Consider the following 26,458-nt stretch of genomic DNA (forward strand, 5'->3'; position numbering starts at 1 on the left):
GTCCATTGTCAAGAAAAGCGAGAGACCTCTCCGAAATTCAGGGTCATAAATTTTCATACATAAATCTCTTGGAGCGTAAAACACCGGTTAGCCCACACGTTTCAGTAGAGATATCCTTCTCTCGATGCTTGATTAATGGTCGCAGCTGAAAGCCTTCCCAAAAAGTAATAAACCATGCTGCGTCCTGACAGTCCCTCCCTGTCTCGGATTTTTTGCCGCCACGCTGCTCGATTACAAAAGATTTTGGTGTGGTGTCGTTATTAGTGATAAAATAAGGCAAAGAACCAATTTTTCCTTTCCAGTGTCAAAATAAAGTGTCTAGTTTCTGGTTTAAAAAGTGCTAGACTGTCCCGGTTACAGAGAAGGAAGTTCACAGCTCAACGCAGCATCCATCTTGATCATTGCAGACCGACAATGGTTAAATAGGAATACCGCATCCGTCTCCGTGGTCTAGCTAGCTAACAGATTTCTATGCGGTGACGCTAAACTCAGAGGTAGGCCAATTTAAATCCTGAGGATGGGTGAAAATTTGTCTACCGCCGGATGATGATGTGCAAAATCAACAATATTAGTTCATAGAGCGCATGTGGTATCTGATCCTGAAAGCCTGTCAAATGTAATACAACATTTGAAAACAGTGTTCCAACAAAATGGTTATTCTGAGAGGCAGATACGTAATGCATTCAGGCCCGAGCGAGTTCAATCTATGGAGCAGACTGAAGAGACAAAGACACCCATCACGTTAGCCTTTTCTCCGTATTTTGGTGCCGTGTTGTCAAGAATCGGATGTTATGACAGTGTTTTTCGACCATCTGCAAAACTGAGATATCTGTTGGGTTCAGTTAAGAATGATCTTTGCCTGAGGAAATGTTCACTACTGGCCATTCAAATTACTACACCACGAAGATGACGTGCTACAGACGCGAAATTTAACCGACAGGGAGAAGATGCTGTGATATGCAAATGATAAGCTTTTCAGAGCATTCACACGAGGTTGGCGATGGTGGCGACACCTACAACGTGCTGACATGAGGAAAGTTTCCAACCGATTTCTCATACACAAATAGCAGTTGACCGGTGTTGCCTGGTGAAACGTTGTTGTGATGCCTCGTGTAAGGAGGTGAAATGCGTACCACCACGTTTCCGACTTTAATAAAGGTCGGATTGTAGCCTATCGCGATTGCGGTTTATCGTATCGCAACATTGCTGCTCGCGTTGGTCGAGATCCAACGACTGTTAGCAGAATATGGAATCAGTGGGTTCAGGGGGGGTAATACGGAACGCCGTGCTGGATCCCAGCGGCCTCCTATCACTAGCAGTCGAGATGATAGGCAGCTTATCCGCATGGCTGTAACGGATCGTGCAGCCACGTCTCGATCCCCGAGTCAACAGATGGGGACGTTTGCAAGTCTACAACCATCTACAGGAACAGTTCGACGACGTTTGCAGCAGGATGGACTATCAGCTCGGACACCATGGCTGCGGTTACCCTTGACGCTGCATCATAGACAGGAGCGCCTGCAGTGATGTACTCAGTGATGAACCTGGGTGCACGAATGGCAAAACGTCATTTTTTCGGATGAATTCAGGTTCTGTTTACAGCATCATGATGGTCACATCCGTGTTTAGCGACATCTCGGTGTACGCACATTGGAAGCGTGTATTAGTCATCGCCATACTGGCGTATCACCCTGCTTGATGGTATGGGGTACCATTGGTTACACGTCTCGGTCACCTCTTGTTCGCATTGACGGCACTGTGACCAGTGGTCGTTACATTTCAGATGTGTTACGATCCGTGGCTGTATCCTTCATTCGGTCCCTGCGAAACCCTACATTTCAGTAGGATAATGCACGACCGCATGTTGCAGGTCCTGTACGGGCCTTTCCGGATACAGAAAAGGTTCGACTGCTGCCCTGTCCAGCACATTCTCCAGATCTCTTACCAATTGAAAACGTCTGGTCAATGGTGGCCGAGCAACTGGCTCCTCACAATACGCCAGTCACTACTCCTGATGAACTGTGGTATCGTGTTGAAGCTGCATGGGCAGCTGTACCTGCACATGCCATCCGAGCTCTGTTTGACTCAATGCCCAGGTCCCCCCCTGCGGGTCCGGGGGTTAGAATAGGCCCAAGGTCTTCCTGCCTGTCGTAAGAGGCGACTAAAAGGAGTCCATCCCCCTCAAGGGGGTAGTTAGCACCTGCGTCCGGAGACGGACGAACCCACGCCCTAAATTTGTGGTCTCTTTGGTTTTTCACTTCTCGTTTCTTCCTTCTTTGGTTGGTTCCTTTCTTTGTTCTTCTCTATCTCACTGTCTTCCTTACTCTTTCCCTTGCCTTCTTTCCCTTGCCTTCTTTCCCTTGCCTTCTTTCCCCTGCCTTCTTTCCCCTGCCTTCTTTCCCCTGCCTTCTTTCCCCTGCCTTCTTTCCCCTGCCTTCTTTCCCCTGCCTTCTTTCCCCTGCCTTCTTTCCCCCTGCCTTCATTCCCCCTGCCTTCATTCCCCCTGCCTTCATTCCCCCCCTGCCTTCATTCCCCCCCTGCCTTCATTCCCCCCCTGCCTTCATTCCCCCCCTGCCTTCATTCCCCCCCTGCCTTCATTCCCTCCCTGCCTTCTTTCCCCCCCGGCCTTCTTTCCCCCCCGGCCTTCTTTCCCCCCCGACTTCTTTCCCCCCCGACTTCTTTCCCCCCCGACTTCTTTCCCCCCCGACTTCTTTCCCCCCCGACTTCTTTCCCCCCCGACTTCTTTCCCCCCCGACTTCTTTCCCCCCCGACTTCTTTCCCCCCCGACTTCTTTCCCCCCCGACTTCTTTCCCCCCCGACTTCTTTCCCCCCCGACTTCTTTCCCCCCCGACTTCTTTCCCCCCCGACTTCTTTCCCCCCCGACTTCTTCCGCCCCCGACTTCTTCCGCCCCCGACTTCTTCCGCCCCCGACTTCTTCCGCCCCCGACTTCTTCCGCCCCCGACTTCTTCCGCCCCCGACTTCTTCCGCCCCCGACTTCTTCCGCCCCCGACTTCTTCCGCCCCCGACTTCTTCCGCCCCCGACTTCTTCCGCCCCCGACTTCTTCCGCCCCCGACTTCTTCCGCCCCCGACTTCTTCCGCCCCCGACTTCTTCCGCCCCCGACTTCTTCCGCCCCCGACTTCTTCCGCCCCCGACTTCTTCCGCCCCCGACTTCTTCCGCCCCCGACTTCTTCCGCCCCCGACTTCTTCCGCCCCCGACTTCTTCCGCCCCCGACTTCTTCCGCCCCCGACTTCTTCCGCCCCCGACTTCTTCCGCCCCCGACTTCTTCCGCCCCCGACTTCTTCCGCCCCCGACTTCTTCCGCCCCCGACTTCTTCCGCCCCCGACTTCTTCCGCCCCCGACTTCTTCCGCCCCCGACTTCTTCCGCCCCCGACTTCTTCCGCCCCCGACTTCTTCCGCCCCCGACTTCTTCCGCCCCCGACTTCTTCCGCCCCCGACTTCTTCCGCCCCCGACTTCTTCCGCCCCCGACTTCTTCCGCCCCCGACTTCTTCCGCCCCCGACTTCTTCCGCCCCCGACTTCTTCCGCCCCCGACTTCTTCCGCCCCCGACTTCTTCCGCCCCCGACTTCTTCCGCCCCCGACTTCTTCCGCCCCCGACTTCTTCCGCCCCCGACTTCTTCCGCCCCCGACTTCTTCCGCCCCCGACTTCTTCCGCCCCCGACTTCTTCCGCCCCCGACTTCTTCCGCCCCCGACTTCTTCCGCCCCCGACTTCTTCCGCCCCCGACTTCTTCCGCCCCCGACTTCTTCCGCCCCCGACTTCTTCCGCCCCCGACTTCTTCCGCCCCCGACTTCTTCCGCCCCCGACTTCTTCCGCCCCCGACTTCTTCCGCCCCCGACTTCTTCCGCCCCCGACTTCTTCCGCCCCCGACTTCTTCCGCCCCCGACTTCTTCCGCCCCCGACTTCTTCCGCCCCCGACTTCTTCCGCCCCCGACTTCTTCCGCCCCCGACTTCTTCCGCCCCCGACTTCTTCCGCCCCCGACTTCTTCCGCCCCCGACTTCTTCCGCCCCCGACTTCTTCCGCCCCCGACTTCTTCCGCCCCCGACTTCTTCCGCCCCCGACTTCTTCCGCCCCCGACTTCTTCCGCCCCCGACTTCTTCCGCCCCCGACTTCTTCCGCCCCCGACTTCTTCCGCCCCCGACTTCTTCCGCCCCCGACTTCTTCCGCCCCCGACTTCTTCCGCCCCCGACTTCTTCCGCCCCCGACTTCTTCCGCCCCCGACTTCTTCCGCCCCCGACTTCTTCCGCCCCCGACTTCTTCCGCCCCCGACTTCTTCCGCCCCCGACTTCTTCCGCCCCCGACTTCTTCCGCCCCCGACTTCTTCCGCCCCCGACTTCTTCCGCCCCCGACTTCTTCCGCCCCCGACTTCTTCCGCCCCCGACTTCTTCCGCCCCCGACTTCTTCCGCCCCCGACTTCTTCCGCCCCCGACTTCTTCCGCCCCCGACTTCTTCCGCCCCCGACTTCTTCCGCCCCCGACTTCTTCCGCCCCCGACTTCTTCCGCCCCCGACTTCTTCCGCCCCCGACTTCTTCCGCCCCCGACTTCTTCCGCCCCCGACTTCTTCCGCCCCCGACTTCTTCCGCCCCCGACTTCTTTCGCCCCCGACTTCTTTCGCCCCCGACTTCTTTCGCCCCCGACTTCTTTCGCCCCCGACTTCTTTCGCCCCCGACTTCTTTCGCCCCCGACTTCTTTCGCCCCCGACTTCTTTCGCCCCCGACTTCTTTCGCCCCCGACTTCTTTCGCCCCCGACTTCTTTCGCCCCCGACTTCTTTCGCCCCCGACTTCTTTCGCCCCCGACTTCTCTGGTCTCCGCCACGGCGTTTGAGACAGTCTGTCCTCTCTCTCCCTCCCTCCTCTTTTTCTTCTTCCTTCCTCCCTGTGTGCGCCTGAAGGCCGACCCACGCGTTCGCACGCGTAGCCGGTGACGGGGTAACGCGTAATTCCCTGCCCTGGGTAGAGAATTAAGGCACGCACGTACCCCCTGGTAAAGGCCAGGCCCAGGGAGGAGTGATTGCCTGAGCTGATACCTTCTGACCATGCCGATTGGTCCCTCCGTCTGTTTCTCGGGAGGTGTGACCTGAGGTGTAAACATTCACCTAAGGCGGGAGTGCCCTCTGAGAGGGTCCCCATAAGGAAGGAGCGTGCCATCGGAGACGCTGGCAATCATGGGGGATTCCTCCGCAATGGATTTCTCTTCTTCTCTCTCGACTTCTGCCCACAAACGGAAACGTGACCAGCCCCCAGTGACAAAAGTACTACCACCTACCCCACAGTTCCTCGTCATTTCTCGATCTGAGGACGGAAAGGATTTTTCCTCTGTCAACCCTTTCGTTATCCAGAAGGGCTTAGATGCCATAGCCGGTACTGTTAAGTCTTGTACTAGGTTGCGTAATGGTACCTTGTTACTAGAAACTGAGAGCGCCTTTCAGGCACAGAAACTGCTTCGAGCTACACTTCTGTACACGTTCCCTGTCCGGGTGGAGGCTCACCGAACTTTGAATTCGTCTCGTGGTGTGGTCTATACTAGATCCCTCGACGGATTGACTGACTAGGAGATTCAATATTTCCTCGTTGAGCAGGGCGTGACGGCTGTCCATAGGCTCATGAAAAAGGTCAACAATGACCTTGTACCGACCCGGACACTTTTCTTGAGCTTCGATAGTGTTAAGCTGCCATCGCGCATCAAGGCGGGCTACGAGGTTATTTCTGTTCGCCCCTATGTCCCGACACCTACGCGCTGCTACCAGTGTCAACGTTTGAACCACACTCGACAGTCTTGTTCCAATGCGGCTGAATGTGTCACTTGTGGCAGGGATGCCCATGAGGGTGACTGTCCACCTCCGTCTCCTTGTTGTGTGAACTGTCAGGGTGACCATGCAGCATCCTCCCGCGACTGTCCCGTCTATAAGGAAGAACGCTGTATCCAAGAAATTCGGGTCAAAGAGAAAGTGTCCACCTCGGCTGCTCGCAAGCTATTGGCTAGTAGGAAGCCCACGCTGCTCCCAGCGGGGACATACAGTACTGTCCTCGCCTCTCCTCGGACTACCAGGGAGGTGGCAACCCAGACATGCGATCTGACCTTCAGCACCACGGTCGTCCGTTCGGCCAGTGCTAAGATCGCGCGGTCGACGTCTCCTCTTCCTCCCATCACCCCACAGACACCAGCCCCTTCATCAGCTTCTGCTAAGACGAAGACCCAGAAGTCAGATGCACGGGCCTTCAAGAAGGAACCGTCCCGAGCAGACTTCCTACATACCTCGACCTCCCAGCCATCGACCGGTACTTCCACCAAACGACCTTCCAAGAAGGCTCATAGGATGCACAGTTCTCCTTCTCCGCCACGGCGCATTTCTTCTCCTGCGCCACCCAGCGGTTGCCGCCCCAGGCCGTCATCCATTTCGCCTAGCCGCACCGCTGGAAGCCGAACATCTGGCCGTTCACCGGCGGAGGAAGCTACCCCTCCCGTCCATCTTACCAAGATGGCCGATGAACCTATAGACCCTGTGGACGATGACTGTCCGCCTACTGATAGCGGCGGCAGTGCTCGCTCGAAGCCAGGCCCTCAGCGGCCTTCGAGGTGACCCATTCTTTCATCTTCCTTTTCCTATCACGATGGCACTTATTCACTGGAATATTCGCAGCATTCGCTCCAACCGAGAGGACTTGAAGTTGCTGCTCCGCTTGCACCGCCCGCTCGTCGTAGCCCTCCAGGAAATGAAGCTACGCCCATGCGATCACATTGCCTTGGCACACTACACCTCTGTGCGTTTTGACCTACCCCCTGTGGCAGGTATCCCGGCGCATGGAGGGTTTATGTTGCTGGTCCGGGATGATATTTACTGCGATCCCATCACGTTGCACACCGGCCTGCAGGCAGTTGCCATCCGAATTACTCTCCCCACTTTTACATTTTCCATTTGTACCGTTTACACTCCATCGCCGTCTGCCGTTACCAGGGCAGACATGATGCAACTTATTGCTCAGCTACCTGCACCATTTTTGTTAACTGGAGACTTCTATGCCCACCATCCCCTTAGGGGCTCTCCAGCATCATGCCCGAGGGGCTCCCTGTTAGCAGACCTTTTCAACCAGCTCAATCTTGTCTGCCTCAATACTGGCGACCCTACTTTTCTTTCGGACACATCTCACACCTATTCCCATTTAGACCTGTCTATATGTACTCCCAAACTTGCACGCCGGTTTGAGTAGTATGCACTTTCTGATACATATTCGAGCGACCACTTCCCGTGTGTCATCCATCTCCTGCAGCATACCCCCTCTCCGTGCTCATCTAGTTGGACCATCTCCAAAGCAGACTGGGGGCTCTTCTCTTCCAGGGCGACCTTTCAGGATCAAACCTTCACAAGCTGCGATCGTCAGGTCGCACACCTCACGGAAGTAATTCTCACTGCTGCTGAATATTCCATCCCTCACCCTACTTCTTCTCCACGTCGCGTACCGATCCCCTGGTGGACCGCAGAATGTAGGGACGCTTTACGTGCTCGCCGACGTGCTTTACGCACCTTTAAACGCCACCCTACAGTGGCGAATTGTATCAATTATAAATGATTACGTGCACAGTGTCGTCCTATTATTAAAGAAAGCAAGAAAGCCAGCTGGGCTGCTTTCACAAGCACCTTCAACAGTTTTACTCCTTCTGTTGTCTGGGGTAGCCTGCGCCGGCTATCTGGCACTAAGGTCCACTCACCAGTTTCTGGCTTGACGGTCGCGAATGACGTCCTTGTGGCCCCTGAGGCTGTCTCCAATGCCTTCGGCCGCTTTTTCGCAGAGGTTTCGAGCTCCGCTCATTACCACCCTGCCTTCCTCCCCCGCAAACAGGCAGAGGAGGCTAGGCCACCTAACTTCCGCTCCTCGGATCGTGAAAGTTATAATGCCCCATTCACCATGAGGGAACTCGAAAACGCACTTGGTCGATCACGGTCCTCCGCTCCAGGGCCTGATTCTATTCATATTCAGATGCTGAAGAACCTTTCTCCTGCGGGTAAAGGTTTTCTTCTTCGTACTTATAATCGCATCTGGATTGAGGGACATGTTCCCGCATGCTAGCGCGAGTCTATTGTTGTCCCGATCCCTAAGCCGGGGAAGGACAAGCACTTGCCTTCCAGTTATCGACCCATCTCGCTTACCAGCTGTGTCTGTAAAGTGATGGAGCGAATGGTTAACTCCCGTTTGGTTTGCCTGCTCGAGTCTCAACGTCTACTTACCAACGTACAATGTGGATTTCGTAGGCGCCGCTTTGCTGTTGACCATCTGGTTACTTTGTCGACCTTCATTATGAATAACTTCTTGCGGAAGCGCCCGACCGCGGCTTTATTCTTTGATTTGGAGAAGGCTTACGACACCTGTTGGAGGGCGGGCATTCTCCGCACCATGCATACATGGGGCCTTCGCGGTCGCCTCCCTCTTTTTATTCGTTCCTTTTTAATGGATCGGCAGTTCAGGGTACGTGTGGGTTCTGTCCTGTCAGACACCTTTCGCCAGGAGAATGGGGTGCCACAAGGCTCAGTTTTGAGCGTCGCTCTCTTCGCCATAGCGATCAATCCAATAATGGATTACCTCCCAGCTGATGTATCAGGCTCCCTTTTCGTGGACGATTTTACCATCTATTGCAGCGCGCAGCGTACGTGTTTCCTGGAGCGTTGTCTTCAGCGTTCTCTTGACCGTCTTTACTCCTGGAGTGTCGCCAATGGCTTCCGTTTTTCTGCCGAGAAGACGGTCTGTATTAACTTCTGGCGCTACAAAGAGTTTCTCCCACCGTCCTTACGACTCGCTCCCGTTGCTCTCCCATTCGTGGAGACAACAAAATTTTTAGGCCTTACATTTGACAGGAAACTAAGCTGGTCTCCACATGTGTCATATTTGGGTGCCCGTTGTACCCTTTCTCTAAATGTCCTCCGTGTTCTCAGTGGTATGTCGTGGGGAGCGGATCGAACCGTCCTACTTCGCCTATATCGGTCGATCGTCCGCTCCAAGCTGGATTATGCGAGCTTCGTATACTCCTCTGCACGGCCATCCATCTTACGCCGCCTCAACTCCATACAACATCGGGGTTTACGACTTGCGATCGTAGCGTTTTATACTAGTCCCGTCGAGAGTCTTCATGCTGACGCTGGTGAATTGCCACTCACCTACCGGCGCGATATACTGCTTTGTCGGTATGTCTGTCGGCTACTGGCAATGCCCGACCACCCGTCTTATCGTTCCTTTTTTGACGACTCTCTCGACCGTCAATACGGGTTGTATGTCTCTGCCCTGCTACCCCCTGGAGTTCGCTTTCGTCGCTTCCTTCAACACCTTGATTTTTCACTCCCTGCAACCTTTCGAGTGGGCGAGAGCCACACGCCACCTTGGCTCCAGGCTCAGGTTCTCGTTCACCTTGACCTCAGCTCGCTCCCAAAAGAGGTTACCCCCGGTTCAGTCTACCACTCCCGTTTTGTCGAACTTCGTTCGAAGTTCATTAATATGACCATCATTTATACAGATGGCTCTAAGACCAACGACGGGGTCGGGTGTTCTTTTATTGTCGGGGCACAAAGTTTCAAATACCGGCTCCATGGCCATTGTTCGGTCTTCACAGCTGAGCTCTTTGCCCTCTACCAGGCTGTTCTTTACATCTGCCGCCACCGACATTCTGCATATGTCATCTGCTCCGATTCCCTGAGCGCCGGTTCACGGTTCCTGGCCATGTCGGTATCCCTGGGAACGAAGCTGCAGATGCCGTGGCCAAGGCTGCGGTCCTCCAGCCTCGGACAGCTTCTTGTTGTGTCCCTTCGTCAGATTGTAGCAGGGTCATTTGTCGGCGCATTTTATCGCTGTGGCATGCCGATTGGGCTGCACTTACAGACAACAAGCTTCGGGCCTTGAAACCTCTTCCCGCGGCTTGGACGTCCTCCTCACGCCCTTCTCGGCGGGAGGAGGTAGTTTTGGCCCGGTTACGAATTGGACACTGCCGGTTCAGCCATCGCCATCGCCATCTGCTGACGGCTGCGCCGGCGCCGTTCTGCCCATGTGGGCAATTGCTGACGGTCCGCCACATTTTAACGTCCTGTCCGAATTTTAACACACTGCGACTTGATCTTGGCCTGCCATGTACTCTAGATGCCATTTTAGCGGATGACCCACGAGCAGCTGCTCGCGTTCATTTTATCAACTTGAAAACCCTCTCTAAGGACATTTGATTATGCTGTTTTAATTTAATCCTATGCCTGTCAGTCTGTCTTTTATCGTGTTTTCCGTTTCGTTGCTGATTTACACTTGTGACTCGCGGTGCATTCCTAACGTAGTCTGGGTGCTAATGACCGTTGAAGTTGTGCGCCCTAAAACCACAAAAAAAAGTCAATGCCCAGGTGTATCAAGGCCGTTATTACGACCAGAGGTGGTTGTTCTGGATACTGATTTCTCAGGATCTATGCACCCAAATTGCGTGAAAATCTAATGACATGTCAATTCTTGTATAATATATTTGTCCAATGAATATGCGTTGATCATCTGCATTTCTTCTTGATGTAGCAATTTTAATGGCCAGTAGTGTCTTGTGCACAAGATTCCTTGTCAGTGTGGGGCAGCGTATATAGGTCTGGCATGTCGCACAGTGCAAGAACGCTTCGATGGGATCGGCGTTATACAAGCCTACATCAACCGGAAAAGTCGGAAATTGCAGAACACTGTCTGAATACAGGACATCGCATAATTTATGAAAAGAAGAAAGTTTTGTCCCCGGCATCATCTTTCTGGGATAGCGTCATTAAAGAAGCAATAAATTTCCGTACAGACGATAATGTAATCAACAGGGTTGAGGGATTTCAACTGGAACACTACACAGGCTGCTATTAAATCACTAACAGAAAAGTTAAGAATTTTTCGATAACAGACCCGTCATAACATTGGTCTAGTATAGTTTTTTAGTAAACTAAGTGTATAGCGCAATCGCAGGAGGGCAGCTGTACCATTCTCGGCAGAGGGCGTTTTAGTATGGCACAATCTATCTGCAAATCATTGCGCAAAGCGTAATTTCCGCGCCTGTGCATTCTTCGCACGCGTGTTCTATATACAGAGCGTCGACGTGCGTATGCCGTCAGTCGTGCCTAGCCACCAGCAAGACTGAACCACCTGAGTATTTCGGACAATGGCTCCGAGGAAACGTTGTGGAATTTGCACAGCGTCATCCGGCGGGAAACCGGTGAAGGCTGTTTACTTAAGTGTCAGCTTTTTGCGTGAAAAGGAAGGAGAGGTGTTAGCGTAATGTTCCTGGTCGCTAGTCTTTGACCTTGATTAAATTCCAAACTTCTCTGCAGTGCCTCACGAAGTGAGGGCATGCGGCACTGTTACTGGTGATCGCTCCATCGGATGTGGGCGTTAAGCCTTGCCTTCAACTTGGTGAATACGAGACGAGGAGGCTTTCTGCTATCACCGGGTTTAACCTTTCTCCTTTCTCTGATCAACATCATACGACACAATACTACACTATACGTGCATCTATTACACTTACGTAAATTCTAGAAATACACATACCAGTCAACCCTCACCTATCCACATGGAAAGGGACCAGTGTCCTCGGAGAAATCTGACAGGTGGCTGAACCTGCCAAAAGCTATCATACGATATTAAGTGGCACAAGGAGATCACGCCATCTCTAAATTTGCCAGGAAGTTTCTTAACAGCGCACACAGAAATTCATTCTGTGTAAATCGGGATGATCACACTCGAACTTTGTCCACTTGGAAAAGAGCGCAATGTGCGCATATGAAGACGTCTGCGGCTAACCAATCAAGCGGAAACTTCTGGTGCTGGTAATCACTTCAATCCGCATGGTATCCCCGATGTCGCGGGTAATACAGGGAATTTGTAAAAAAAATCCTATTTGACAAGATTACGTGACTGCGGATAGGATAATTTTATCTTAAGCACCGACATGGTCTTAAAAGTGTGGCTCAAGTTTCTCGAAAATGTGGACTTTTGCCGTGCATTTATGTGATGGGAACAGTGGAGTATTTCGCAGTGACATGCTTCAGTAACATCTTCACTGTTTACAAGTTGGATGGCTGAATAACACTTGAGCTTTCGACAGCTGTCTTCGCCATCGTCTTCAGGAGTTAAAATCACAGACTGCCGGGGCTTGCAAGTATTATGCTTATAAACATGCAATAGCAACGTCTTCAGCTTTCCAAGGATGGCCGAAGTGAAGATCCGAGCGAGGTGTCACACTGAACTTGCACGACTGTTCAAGGCTGCGTCCAGCCATGCTGACTTCAATTTCCCACGAATTTCCTAAATCACATCAGGTAAATGCTGGGATGGTTCCTTTGACAAAGGTCGCAGCCGATTTTTCCCCATCGTCCACAGCTTGTGGTCTAGTGGCCGGCATTGCTTCCTCTGGATCACGTAATGCCGGGTTCGATTCACAGCCGGATTGGGGGTTTTCTCCTCCTGGGGATTGGATGTTCGTGTTTTCCTCATGGTTTCATTATCCTTCCTAAAAAGTGGCGAGACTGGACTGTGTCAAGATTGGGAATTCGTACGGGCGCTGATAACCGTGCAGTTGAGTGCTCCCACAAAACAAACGCCATGCTTCGCCATGCTTCGCCATGCTTCGCCATGCTTCGCCATGCTTCGCCATGCTTCGCCATGCTTCGCCATGCTTCGCCATGCTTCGCCATGCTTCGCCAATCCGAGCTTGAGCACAGTCTCAAATGACCTTCTCCCCGAAGTGACGCATGTGCAGGAGGTAAGTTGGGCAGCTCATAGCAGGAACTAAGCCGCAGGACCGAGTAACGGCAGAGGACGCGAGGCGAGGCCGACTAGAAAGACAGGCCGTGGCGTGTACGTCACAGCACGTGACACTGCAGGTCTCAGGAGTGCCAGCAGTCGTCACCGGCGGGGGGCGAATATCTATTTGAGACGTGTTTAACACTTCCTGACTGCGTGTCTAAGTACATGCAAGTTCTCGATGGCACACGATAACTTAAGGCCTATGCTGCATACCTTTTCAGTTAAATATTGATTTCCTGTGGGTCCTGCGTGGAGCGGAGTGTTCGCGAAGTGTGGCGTAGAAGCCGAGTAGTGTGACGTCATAAGTTCGTTGCAGAGCCTTTGTATCGCATTGGCCCTGGCGCGATGGGACGCTGCCACTCCTGCCTCGCTCTGGCACTGTATTCTTGCAAAACTATACTTTGCAATAAACTGAGAGTACTGTATAAAAATCCTGTCTGACTTCACTTTTGTGGTTTTAGTTTTAACTTTTGCTACTCCTTCCACATTTTAAAAACAAAAAGAAGCTACTTTAGAACACTTCAAAACAGTAATAGTTCATTTAAAACTGGATACTCGGTTTTAGGCTACTAAAACGGAGTATCCTGTTTCAAATGAACTATTATTGCTTACGAGAGGACCCTGCATAAGTTCGTGATAAGGATAGAAGGTAAGGTTCCGAACACAGATTTATAGCATTTGGATTATTAAAACCACTCACACAAATTAACTGGTCCATGCCCATATACATTCCTGGATGTGTGAAGTTCGTGAAGCAGTGGCGAAGTTTTGGTGGCAAGCGACATGGTGGCTAACTGTACTCATGACTCTTGAGGTTCGATTGCTCTAAAATATCTTCTTAGCCTCGAATTTTCAACGTATTAGAGCAATTACTTTTTGCCGAGAATACCAAGTAATAACCAAATCCACATCCTAGGCAAAATTCCTTGAAAAGCAGCTTCCAATTGCGTCTCTAGGCACCGCCGAAATGTAGTGTGCTACGGCTGGCCACTTACTGCGTATCGTTCCCACCAAGGAGCCGCCCAGTTCGACGGCCAAAACCACCTTTTACATCGCCCCATGCCACTTCCGTTGCGGAGCACCTCACGACATCTTTTATATTTTACACTAAAAGTGCCCTAAGTATGAATCAGTTTCCAACAAACATTTTCTTTCTAATAAACACACATATTATAAAAATTCATTATTCTAATAAATCGTTTTTCTATTTCACGTATATTTACAAACTCTAAATTTCCTGTCACAAATCAGTGACCTTATCTAACAAAGAATACACACTCCACGATTGCAGTTATATAGCATAAACCTACTTGTAATCTATATGTGTCACACATGACCCATGTTTCATTGAGGTTTCCAGATAGGGATGAATCAATGAAACATCAATAACACTTCAAACAGTGTGGGGCGATTAAAAAAGTTCTTGCAAATACATTACACAAAAACACTTCACATAACTGTTCATATAAAACACTGTTTAATTAAGTATTAAAGCAAAAAAAAAAAAAAAGAAATTCTGATGCATTCAGAAAATATATACTAGCCTATACATGAGTCCATCTTGTAAAACATATACACTCCTGGAAATTGAAATAAGAACACCGTGAATTCATTGTCCCAGGAAGGGGAAACTTTATTGACACATTCCTGGGGTCAGATACATCACATGATCACACTGACAGAACCACAGGCACATAGACACAGGCAACAGAGCATGCACAATGTCGGCACTAGTACAGTGTATATCCACCTTTCGCAGCAATGCAGGCTGCTATTCTCCCATGGAGACGATCGTAGAGATGCTGGATGTAGTCCTGTGGAACGGCTTGCCATGCCATTTCCACCTGGCGCCTCAGTTGGACCAGCGTTCGTGCTGGACGTGCAGACCGCGTGAGACGACGCTTCATCCAGTCCCAAACATGCTCAATGGGGGACAGATCCGGAGATCTTGCTGGCCAGGGTAGTTGACTTACACCTTCTAGAGCACGTTGGGTGGCACGGGATACATGCGGACATGCATTGTCCTGTTGGAACAGCAAGTTCCCTTGCGGGCTAGGAATGGTAGAACGATGGGTTCGATGACGGTTTGGATGTACCGTGCACTATTCAGTGTCCCCTCGACGATCACCAGTGGTGTACGGCCAGTGTAGGAGATCGCTCCCCACACCATGATGCCGGGTGTTGGCCCTATGTGCCTCGGTCGTGTGCAGTCCTGGTTGTGGCGCTCACCTGCACGGCGCCAAACACGCATACGACCATCATTGGCACCAAGGCAGAAGCGACTCTCATCGCTGAAGACGACACGTCTCCATTCGTCCCTCCATTCACGCCTGTCGCGACACCACTGGAGGTGGGCTGCATGGAGACGGTTGCGAATGGTCCTCGCCGATACCCCAGGAGCAACAGTGTCCCTAATTTGCTGGGAAGTGGCGGTGCGGTCCCCTACGGCACTGCGTAGGATCCTACGGTCTTGGCGTGCATCCGTGCGTCGCTGCGGTCCGGTCCCAGGTCGACTGGCACGTGCACCTTCCGCCGACCACTGGCGACAACATCGATGTACTGTGGAGACCTCACGCCCCACGTGTTGAGCAATTCGGCGGTACGTCCACCCGGCCTCCCGCATGCCCACTATACGCCCTCGCTCAAAGTCCGTCAACTGCACATACGGTTCACGTCCACGCTGTCGCGGCATGCTACCAGTGTTAAAGACTGCGATGGAGCTCCGTATGCCACGGCAAACTGGCTGACACTGACGGCGGCGGTGCACAAATGCTGCTCAGCTAGCGCCATTCGACGGCCAACACCGCGGTTCCTGGTGTGTCCGCTGTGCCGTGCGTGTGATCATTGCTTGTACAGCCCTCTCGCAGTGTCCGGAGCAAGTATGGTGGGTCTGACACACCGGTGTCAATGTGTTCTTTTTTCCATTTCCAGGAGTGTATCTATGATTTTACATACTACTTACATACAGTTTTCAGTACACGTGGTTAATGTAAACCTACTTGTCACTGTATGATCCTTAAGAAATAATGTTTTGTATGCTGTATATATACACCTGCAGTTCATTAAGAAAACACAATACTCAGTACACTATATAAACGTTTCACCCTTCATCTGCCTATAGACATTTTTGGTAGTCCTCCATTACTTTCAACATCAACACTTGTCTGCCTATTGACACATTTGGCAATCCTTTTGTCATGCTGCAATGATAAATCAATGCCGTTATTAGGTCTGTCATAGCCTGGAGTTTACATGTAATTTGTTTATTCAATTTTGTTATACAGAATCTGAAACATAGACAATTATCAGTAGTCTGATAGCAGAAAAGTTTTTCCCAACATAACAACACTTGGCAATACAGCATCAAGAACAAGAACATACAGAGTAAAATACTGTTTGATTAAGTACATATAGAATTTTTTAGTTTTGCCCCTCATTACTCATTTCTGTGGACGTAACGTTTTAAATCTACAGTGTTACGAACACCTAATGGTTTGTTTGACTTAGGATAAGCAAGATAATATGCATTATTTTGCGGAGTTCCTTGCACTTCAAAGGGACCTTATAAATATATTTGAATTTAGAAATTCCCTGGTTTATTTCACTAGATTTTTCGTGAGTTTTTACGAGAACAAAATCACCAATTTTTAATTTGGTCACTTTAATGCCTTTATCGTCCCTTTTAGATCTGGCTTCCACTTTTTCTTTCATTCCTTTTCTTACAAAGTCTCTCTTATCTTTCAGATCTAGTTCTACATAGGGTGGAAATTGTAAGGTTCCTTCAACTATACTTTTGCTCTTATAATTAAGTAGAATTTCCTTGGGTATAAATCCTGTAGTTTGCTGGTGGAGGGTATTCATTACCCTTTCAAAGTCTGCAATAAACCTGCCCAATGCCTTATGATTGTGGTGGCAATAGGTTCAACACAATCTACCTAGTTCATATAATACTTCACTGGATTACTTGCAGGATGGTGGGCAGAAATATATTTCACTTCAATGCCAGTCTGTTCCATTCCTTTCTTAATTTCAAACTCCACCAACACTTGCCTTCGAATAGGCCTACTGGATTTGACAGTTGCGCATAGTTTTCATACCATTTACTGACATCACAACTAACCTGGGTTTATGGGAAATGTGTTCAAAGCATGATTGTGAAATAGCACTAATTTGGGATCCAATGTCTAAAAGTACTTGCAGTTTAATACAGTAAATTTCGACTGGGATGATAGTTTGTTTGATTGCTGTGCTTACTGAATTTTCTTGTTACTCCCATAAATCTTGTTTGACCATCAGATCGCTCGAAGATATGTGATTTACTGGCACATCATATATATCTGGGGACTTTTTCGGTTTTCTGATTTCTACCTCTTTCACAACTCTAATCAAATCTTGCCCTGGTACTGTATCTTCGGGTGGCTCCTTTTTCGGTTTGGTGTTTACTACTAGTTTTTGCTTGGAAAAGACTTCATTTTGCTTTACAAATATTTTTTCTGTTATGCTTGGATCCCTTTCCTCTATTTCTATATTACCTTCATCTGAACTATCACTTATTTCATATTCACTGTCAGATTCTAGCGTGAATGCTACTCTTAGACAACAAGCCAGTTCTTCTTTTGACTTTTCGTTTTCTTATTTTCAAAATTTCGATTCTTTCTTGAGATTTCTTTTTCATTTTCAGTTACAGGCGTTTCTTCAATATTACTTTTGGTGATGTCTACTTTAACTTCATATTTAGTGTAATCGTCTTGGATTTCAGTGGTTCACATATACTCATGACACTCTATCCCCATGACCATCAACAATATTCACTTGTAAAAGTATTTCGTCAACCAGGATCACTTCATCCACATTATCGAGGATTTCATCCTCCTCCAGATTCCTATTTATACCGACCACTTTTGTTTTTTGCACCAATTTCTTCAACAATGGCAGTTCACGTGCTTTGCGCATAGCCTTTCTCTCCCTTACCAATCATTTCATCTGAAGTCGCTTCTTGCGCATCTTGAGCGGCGCTAGCTACTTTCATCTCCTTTTCATTTTTGGATAACGACCTCTTTTCGTCGTTTTCACTCTCGTTTCCCCCTTTTATTAATTCTCTGGCCATATAACCCTTTCAAAGTTTTCCACTGACATTGCTTTAAACCGTGAAGTAAATAGTCACACCATTCTGCGATCCCTGTAGACTCTTTTTGAACAAATTGTCTGTCTTTTTCCCTCTTACTTAACAATGTGTCAGATTCCTTTTTCATTTCGCTGATATTCCCCACAGAAACTTGTCCACTGAATTCCCTTGCAATGTCATCTCTTTCTACTGCCACTACTGCAGCCGCATGGATGGACAGTTGATCAGTCCGCCAAGTTCAATGCACACTGTGGCTTAGTATGCATGCCATCGCCTGCAGCATAGCTTCCTATACAACATTCATTCATGCCCGCACCTGTTGTTCGGTGCACACCGCCTTGTGGCGCAGCTCTGCCATTTGCTTGTCATAAATTCACTTTGATTTAGCGGGTGTGGTTTCTTTAGTTTGGGCTCTTAATATTTGTCCACGCAAATCTGGCCCGTAAAACATGTGGGCCTTAGTTTCCTGCGTCATTTCTGTTTTTTTTTTTTTTTACAGTGCAAATCCTCTACTGCGAAATGACAAGTTACCGCGACCTCTGCCTCTAGCTCTTTGTATCATATTTATGCGGTAACGTTCGTTCTCATTTTGTTCATCATTCTTGTGATTATCCCTACTCCACTTGTTATTATTTTGACGATAATAATGGTTTCATCTCCAGTGGTTCTCGTCCTCTATTCTTTCCAAAAATGACTAGAAGCTTTTGTCATTATTTTCCACGTAACGTTTTGAATCCTCTAGGAGCTTTTTCCATAGTTTCCACACTATTTTGGATTCTGTTCGTCTGTTCCTCAAGTGTGTCAATTTTCAATACCACATTTCGCGAAACTCTTTCATTGGGTTTCTGCCTCTTTTGTCATATAGCCTAGCCATGATAAATTCCAGCCATAGGCTGGAATTTTGTTTTTGTTCCGACCAGTATTTTTCTACAAATTTTTTTAAATTCTCCAAGTGACGTTTGTTCTGTATCCAAATTTAGGCCCTATCTTTTCGCATTGCCACCTAAGGCGCTAGTAACCACATTGATCTTTTCTTGTTCAGTTACATAATCAGGGAAATTGATTTCACAGTTTTTCAAAAAATCTAAAAGGTGCCATCCATTATGCTTTTTAGCCAGATCGAATGCCTCTTCACTTTTCAGTAATTTGCTTCAAATTATTCTGTCAGTGGCATTTTTCAGATTTTCTCTCATTTTCCGTTAAAGGTCGCTCACTTTACCTTGAATTGGGGAAGTGTTCTGCTCACACTTCTTTTCGCATATTGCCACTCGTTTACTCAATTCCTTTTTGGAATCACTCAGTGTTCGATTCAACTGAGAAATTTCGGTTTTACATTTGTTTACTAATTCGGCCGAAAACTTTTTCATCAACTTTTGCTATAACCAAGGGTTCATCAGTGTCTTGAATTTTCATTATTTCGGTACCGTACCTATTGTTGTACTCAATAATCTGTCCCTGAATAGTGGTGTCATTGTTATTGATCGTATCTATCTCAGTTTTTAAGTCTTCGATTGCATTACTCACAACACCTACTTTCGAGTCTACTTTTCCATTCTGTTTACTGATTGTAACACCTTTTGTTTTAATTGGGTTGTTAATACAACTACTTTGTTCTGTAATTTGTTCAGACAACATTTTTAATAAATCGTTCACGTTGAGTGGTTTTTCGCTTTCTTGTTGTAAGATAACCTTATATTCAGATTCTACTTCTCGTGTTTCGCTCGGTTCACTTTCGACTTTCGATGATTGAACGTACCCATCGATCATTAACATAACCACTGTCCCCATTCGTGTCGCCTTTCCTACCTTGTTTTATTTGCGACGAGCTAATCATCTGAATTTCATAGTTGACGTGCGTATGGTACTCCACGTAAGGCTGTTGCCGTCCCGTGACGTCATCTGTGCTCTGGTCTAGTGAACTATTGTCACCTAGTACACTAGGTACTTTTTCGTCTTGCTGGTCCTGACCTACTGTCGTCTTTGTATCCGTTTTAATTTTGTTAACTCTTTATACTTTATCTTTTAAAGACCTGTAAAGTTTTCTGTTAATTCTTTTGCTTGATCTATTGAAAGTTCGCGCGCTGGACAGTCAATACTCTTCTTACAATTGTTTCCGTCCAATATTTACGTTATGAACGGTATTTTAGTGAATAAAACTGATGAATGTCCTGTCACGCAGCGCCAAGTGTAACACTAGTCTGCCGTGAAACAAGCTACTGTTACCCTCTGTGATGATTTTTAAATTTTGACCGTGCTTGTGTCTAATGGGTATCGGACTAAACTTTTAAATATGGTGGAATTAACAGAAAAACTAAAACTTTAACCATGGGAGTTAATATAAGCGGTAAACTTCATATGTGAATGAAAAAAATGAGCGGTCGCCAGCCCAATTGGGCACATTAACTTGGAAATATATTTTTAAGAAATTTGACTATTGGTTTTTGAAGTTACTTTCATTAACATTTCCCTTTGAATAGCGCACAGGATACAAATTGACATGGGGCAATCTGAGCTGTGTGTAGCAGCAGTTATCAATGACGCACACACCAGTAATTATGGAAAGCAAATTTGTGCTAAACTCATACTAATAGCAGCTACACTCAAGATCTTTACTTAAACCAATACTGACATGTTACTGCATGAAGTTCCGAACTAAATTTGGACATGAGGGACTTCTATATTAACTGACAGGTTAAACCAAAAATAAAGGTAATTAATATTACTAGGCTGTAGAAAAATATCCGCTACCAGTTACAATAAAAGGTTACTTGTCACACGACCGGTTTCGAGCTTGCGCCCACCCTCAGGTGTTTATACATTCATGTACATGTTTATATTGTTGATCACTGTATAAATACAAAAAAAATTATTTGCTGGTGACTAAACAGATGCAAGTGGGACGATTGTATGTGGCGAGGAAGCATTTGACGGAAATATATCTGTACTTACGTCAAGATGAAGCACCATTATTACAGTTATGCTGTGGTGATAGTTTTGCCACTTAGTTACACACTTATTATTTTCACGTCCCTATTTCAGTTTTACCAAGTTCAGCTGCATATTCCACTATTACGACGTGCACTCATGAAATACATTGTTCATAAACATGTAGGCTGTGGTCAATGAACTTTGACATAGCAGATGTAAAGATGGTGCTCATACAGAAACATGTAAGTTATGGTCAAAGAACTTAGCCAAAGGAAGTTCAAGGGTGTTGCACATATAGAAACATAAAAAGCTATTATAGACTGTGAAGTTTTTTGATACACATTATGAAATTTTTGATCTACATTTTTGTCAGAGAACTTAGATCTAGGAAGTGTTGAGCCAATGGATGCTGCCCCTCTCTATTTACTGCTGCACTTAACAAACCGTTAAAAACATCATCTAAAGCATAATTTCTTTGAAACGTTTATACTTATACCGTAGCTTAGCGACCTCTGTAATGTCTGCACAGAATATTTTTGGTTTTCTTTAATCAGAGTTTTATGTTGTTCTCAAACTGCAACGTCTTCTAAAATTTTCACTCAAATTGGGGCCATAGGCGCATGTTCTTTCCCCAATATGCTTCTGACCAAAAAGCAATTATTCTGGATAGAGTCGGAGGTCTCCATTGGTCCTGCTTTTTGAGTTTTTATGTTGATATCTGCGTAGGAACTTTCATCTGACGTATTTCACATTTTTTTTGGAGGAGGATACCAATTTTCATAGCTTTAGCTTTAAATGTGTGTAACAGGGCGAAATATTTTTATTAAGATTTTCAGCTCCTGTTTCACCGTCTTAAGTGTTCAATTTCTAAAAACGCTGAAACACGTATTTTTTATTTCCAACCGAAAAGTTACATAGAAATTTTCATAGATGTTGCTTTTAAAATGCTTCAATAATACATTAATTTTCAGGAAAACTTTTACCCATTATTTTGTGCCATTACAGGCTGAATTTTCAAAAATGTTGAAGCACATATATTTTTATTTCTGACCGAGAAACCAAATACCAATTTTCGTAGTTTTAACTTCAAAATTGCCGTAAGAGCGACACATTTTCAAAAAAAAATGTTCATCCCTTACCTCAATTTCTTAGGGGTAGTATTTCGAAGAACAGTCTCTTACAAATCGCTGCCTACAGTATAAGACCAGTACTGTCTCCAAATTTGTTTCTCTCCTCAGCGGTCTGGCATCGGCGATGATGAGTCAGTGCGACAGGACATTACCTTTTATATACAGAGAAGATATTTAATTATTTGAATCACTTTAGAGCCAACAGCAATAGTAGGAACTTTTATAACACTCAGGAATGACAAATATGAACAGACACAAAAACTACAAATGCCCAACTTTGATAACTACGTATGCTCGATTCTCACTGCTATGCATATGTACTTCTCCCAGGTAAAGTCAGTTTCATCAGAGACGGAATGCACATTATTCGTGTATGGACCACTGCGATTCGGCACACCGCCCTTACTTTCACTGAGTTATTGAGAAGACATAATTAATTATTCCTTCTTGTATACACGATGTCTGCCAGTAAAGAAATATGGAGATCCAACAAAAGTTCTACTTGTTGAAAGCTTTACACTTACGAATAGCAGATAAATCTAGCTACAGTGATTACATAATATGTGCGTCCACGAACTTCAGCAGGACGTACACAGTGACTGGATAAGCAGTTTGGAGACTTGCCAGCTTTATTAATATCTTCCGACAAACCAAGTCTCCACAATTGTAACATTTTTTCTTTCCTTTTTATCTGACTAGAACCTATTTTTACTTTAAACTCCATTTATTCCACGACAGGGATGAGACAGTGGTTGTTAAATTTGTCACGCCGAATATTACATTGGTTGAAAGACTGGATTAGATTACGTACATGGCAATAGCAAAAAGCTTGAGCAAATGTACCATGCAGAACTATCTAGCCCTTATTTTTAATGTCTCCAGATGTAGATTTAGCAGGAAATTGTATGAAGAATACAAAAAATTCTGGTATGTTTGGTTGTAGAAACGTAGTACACCTACTAACATGTAGGGAAAATATTGCACTGGGGATGAGACACACCTTACATCCTTAGGTGTGAGGTTACGGTTGCGAAGTGGGTGACATTTAGAAATGAGTATAGTTCCGGAATATCACGACCCTGGGCAAAAAAAGAACAGAGTAGGTGACATCCCTATTACCAATGACAGGGTGGAGGGGCATCCTGGAACCCGCAGAGAATCGTACCAAATCTGACATACAAGCTACTTACGTATGGAGTAAACTAAAGACTGAAACGCCCCCAAGCACGTGTAGATGTAAACTGAAGTAACGAATGGGATGATACATAAAAATTTAAAAATCTGGTTAAGTGCGGGTAGACGCGCCCTCCGAAGGTTCCGTACAAATTTAATGTGTATAGGGTCATCCATCGCAGGAATCAATAATTCTGCAAGAATTCTGGCTGATATTGATATCGATACTGGAAATATATTGTAATATGACAAAGAAGGCAGTACCTTTTCACTGCATTGAGGTAGAACCTTAAATTTTTTAGCCAGCTTAAATGGACCGCAGACGTTAGTGTGTGACATAAATTTCAACTTGACTTGTTAACTCTTTCCTGACAATAAGGGTTCTTAACATTCGGACAGACAGATAGAGACACAAAGTGATGCAATAAAATTTCCATTTTTGCTGATTGAAGTACAAATCCTAGAAAAAGAATCAATGTCGAATACTTTTCGGCTAGCGTAACTGACAAGTGACATGTAAAAATAATAGAAGAAAGTGAAACTGGTGTCGCCCACAAAGTTCTCGCTGCTAGGCTTTTAATAACTGCGTCAATGACATTTAAGCCCACATTTAATCGAACAGAAGTGTATAGATGCTTCTTAAGTCCTTTATAACGACGTAGACTCAATAATTTACTTTTTACTTTAAAACTGTCTAATCAATGATTTTTTGCTACAGATAGACCGATTCCTTTTTCTAATAACTGTTTCTAATAAAATAGTGGTCGGAAAAGATGGATACCAACTAGTGTCCCTTACAATATAAGAAGACGAGTCGGTTATTCGTTACTTCGTGAATGGAGATTCGTCATTGGCAAATTTCAGTCGTTTGGTGGTGCGTTAACACTCGCGTACAGTACCGTTGCTGTTGGACATAACATATCTCGCGTGCATATCACTCTGATGGACAATTACAGTACCGGTTATGATGTGTATTTAAGTAAAGTGTGTCAGCTGAAACAATCTGTCGAAATTCCCCGCCCCGAGCACGGATGACAACGCAAATTTGTGTTTTGCAGTCGAGGAAGCGCCTGTAACAGAGTGGGAAGCCCATTTTGCTCAGACAACTGGAGCAGGCAAAACTGCACGGGAAACGCTGTGTGAACAGCGCGTCGCTAACAAAGCGTTGTCCATAGGCGGCGCGTTAATCCTTTAACAGCGGCCCAACTGATGCTATAACGTTACGCTGTGCGTTGCAGATAAATAATAATCGCGTAAACGTTCATACAACGTCCTCGGTATATTAGCTGAGATATCCATTTAGAGTAAAGCTTTAAAAGCCAGAGAGATTTACTTGACGAACTGTAAATAATATATGTGCTCTGGGAGAAGCAGCTCAGAAATGTTGACTTGTGAAATATAAAAGGCGAGACGGAAGATTTGAAATGCGTCAGACTTTTTACAAGTCAGTTAATACAAAGTTGTGACGTAACTGTTGTAGCTTGTAAATCCCTAAATCAGAGCAATGAGAGGATTCATGTTCCTCAGCCCGTGTTTGAAATTGTATCTGCTACGTACTCAATTATTAGGAATCGTCACTCTGATAGATCGGTATAAATAGCTTTAATTAAAATCGATACATACTATAAAAATGTATGTACATATGAACTCGTATGTAGGTACGTATGCTTGTGTATTTGTATGATCCACATCTTCTTCTAAACCAAAAGACCGATTTCAACCAAACTTGGTGCATATATCAATTACGGTCTGGAGAGAACCACTGTACGAGTGAGAACAAAGTACCTATCAAAGGGTGGTGGTGGTGAAAAAGTACAAAAACTCACGACGCGTGAAGTCGCAGACTTAATTCATCTAGTAGTTGAGAAATTCAGCACTTGGTGACTTTAAACATAATTCACACATAATTCCAAATCTTTACGAAACTTTTTCATGCTGACAACACCCAAAACATGATACAGAAAAAGTGTATCGCATAATATATTTTCGTTCATGCTGTAGAACTGTCGCGCCCAGCATGACTTTTAACTTTATTACTACTTATCTACTAACGGTACTCATGACACATTTTGCAGATAGTATTCACAAATACATATACTGAACGTACCTGCAAAACTATATCACTGTACGACTCATTGTTCAGCATGTACGATGCTCCCAGGGGGCTCGCCGCTATTCGGTGGGTTTGTGCTTGGTTACCACGTGGCCCCAGCCGTTGGGAGCATCTTTTCCCTTCCGTGCTGCGTGTCTGTTCTCTTGCTATTCTTCCTCCCCTCCCTTGGGGAACATGTCTGGGATGTTGTTTGAAATATTCTGCATATTCAGTAGCCGATATCAGAGAAGTCTCTCCGCTGTCTTTCTTTCCTTCTTTCTGTTTTTCATTCCTCTTCCCCTATCCTTCCACTGCTTTGGTGTTTGAGGTTCCCCTTTTTCTTCCTCCTCCTTGCTCCTGAAGGCAAGCCCACGTGTCCGACGCATAACAGGTGACTCTGTAAGCGTAATTCCCAGTCCGAGGTTGATAGGTAGTATTCCCACGTACCCCCGGTAAAGACCAGGCTCGGAGAGTGCCTGAGCTGCTACCTTTCTAAATTGCTGATTGGTCCCCCTGTCAGGTGTTCGGGAGGTGTAACCTGAGGTATGAACGACAAACCAAGACGGGTGCGCTCCCTTCTGAGGGGGGACCCCAGTGGGAAGGAGGGCACCATCGGAGACGCTGACAATCATGGGGGTTTCCTCGCAATGAGACAACGGTCTTTTTCACAGTCAACGTCTACCAAACGGAAGCGGAATGAGGCTAACGATTCAAAGAATCTCTCAGCTGCACCACGGATCCTCGTGGTATCACATACCGAAGACGATTAGTCTTTTGCCATGATAAAAACGTTTATTGTTCAGAAGGGTGTTGATGCAATTGCCGGCCCTGTGAAATCCTGCTCTCGTTTACGAAATGGCGCTTTGCTTTTGGAGACTACTTCTGATTCTCAAGAGCAACAGCTGCTTGCAGCTTCGCTCCTCCTTAGCTGTCCTGTTCGCATTGAGGCCCGTCAAACACTGAATTCTTTCCGTTATGTTATTTACACTAGGCTGCTCGATGGTCTGACTGAGGCAGAAATACAAACGTGACTCTCTGATCAGTGTCATTGCAGTCCATCGGGAGATGAAAAAGGTAGATACATAGTGTCAACACGCACTCTTTCTGTCACTTATGATAGTGTTGCTTCCGTCAAGATCAACGACCTACGTCGTCAATTTCAAATGTAAAACATCAGTTGAACACATAATGGGTATTGT

At 46.9% G+C, this 26,458-nt stretch overlaps 1 protein-coding gene across 1 annotated transcript in view; it reads right to left on the reverse strand.

Moving 5' to 3' along the window:
• Window positions 1-26,458, reverse strand: part of LOC124545779 (endo-1,4-beta-xylanase B-like) — a 128,396-nt gene that overhangs the window by 59,305 nt on the left and 42,633 nt on the right. The window contains exon 2 of the mRNA XM_047124726.1: window positions 2,885-4,790. Within this exon, the coding sequence (XP_046980682.1) occupies window positions 2,885-4,790 (1,906 nt within the window). The remainder of the gene's footprint in view (window positions 1-2,884; window positions 4,791-26,458) is intronic.

Source organism: Schistocerca americana, chromosome 8 (genome assembly GCF_021461395.2).
Source record: "Schistocerca americana isolate TAMUIC-IGC-003095 chromosome 8, iqSchAmer2.1, whole genome shotgun sequence".
NCBI lineage: Eukaryota > Metazoa > Arthropoda > Insecta > Orthoptera > Acrididae > Schistocerca > Schistocerca americana.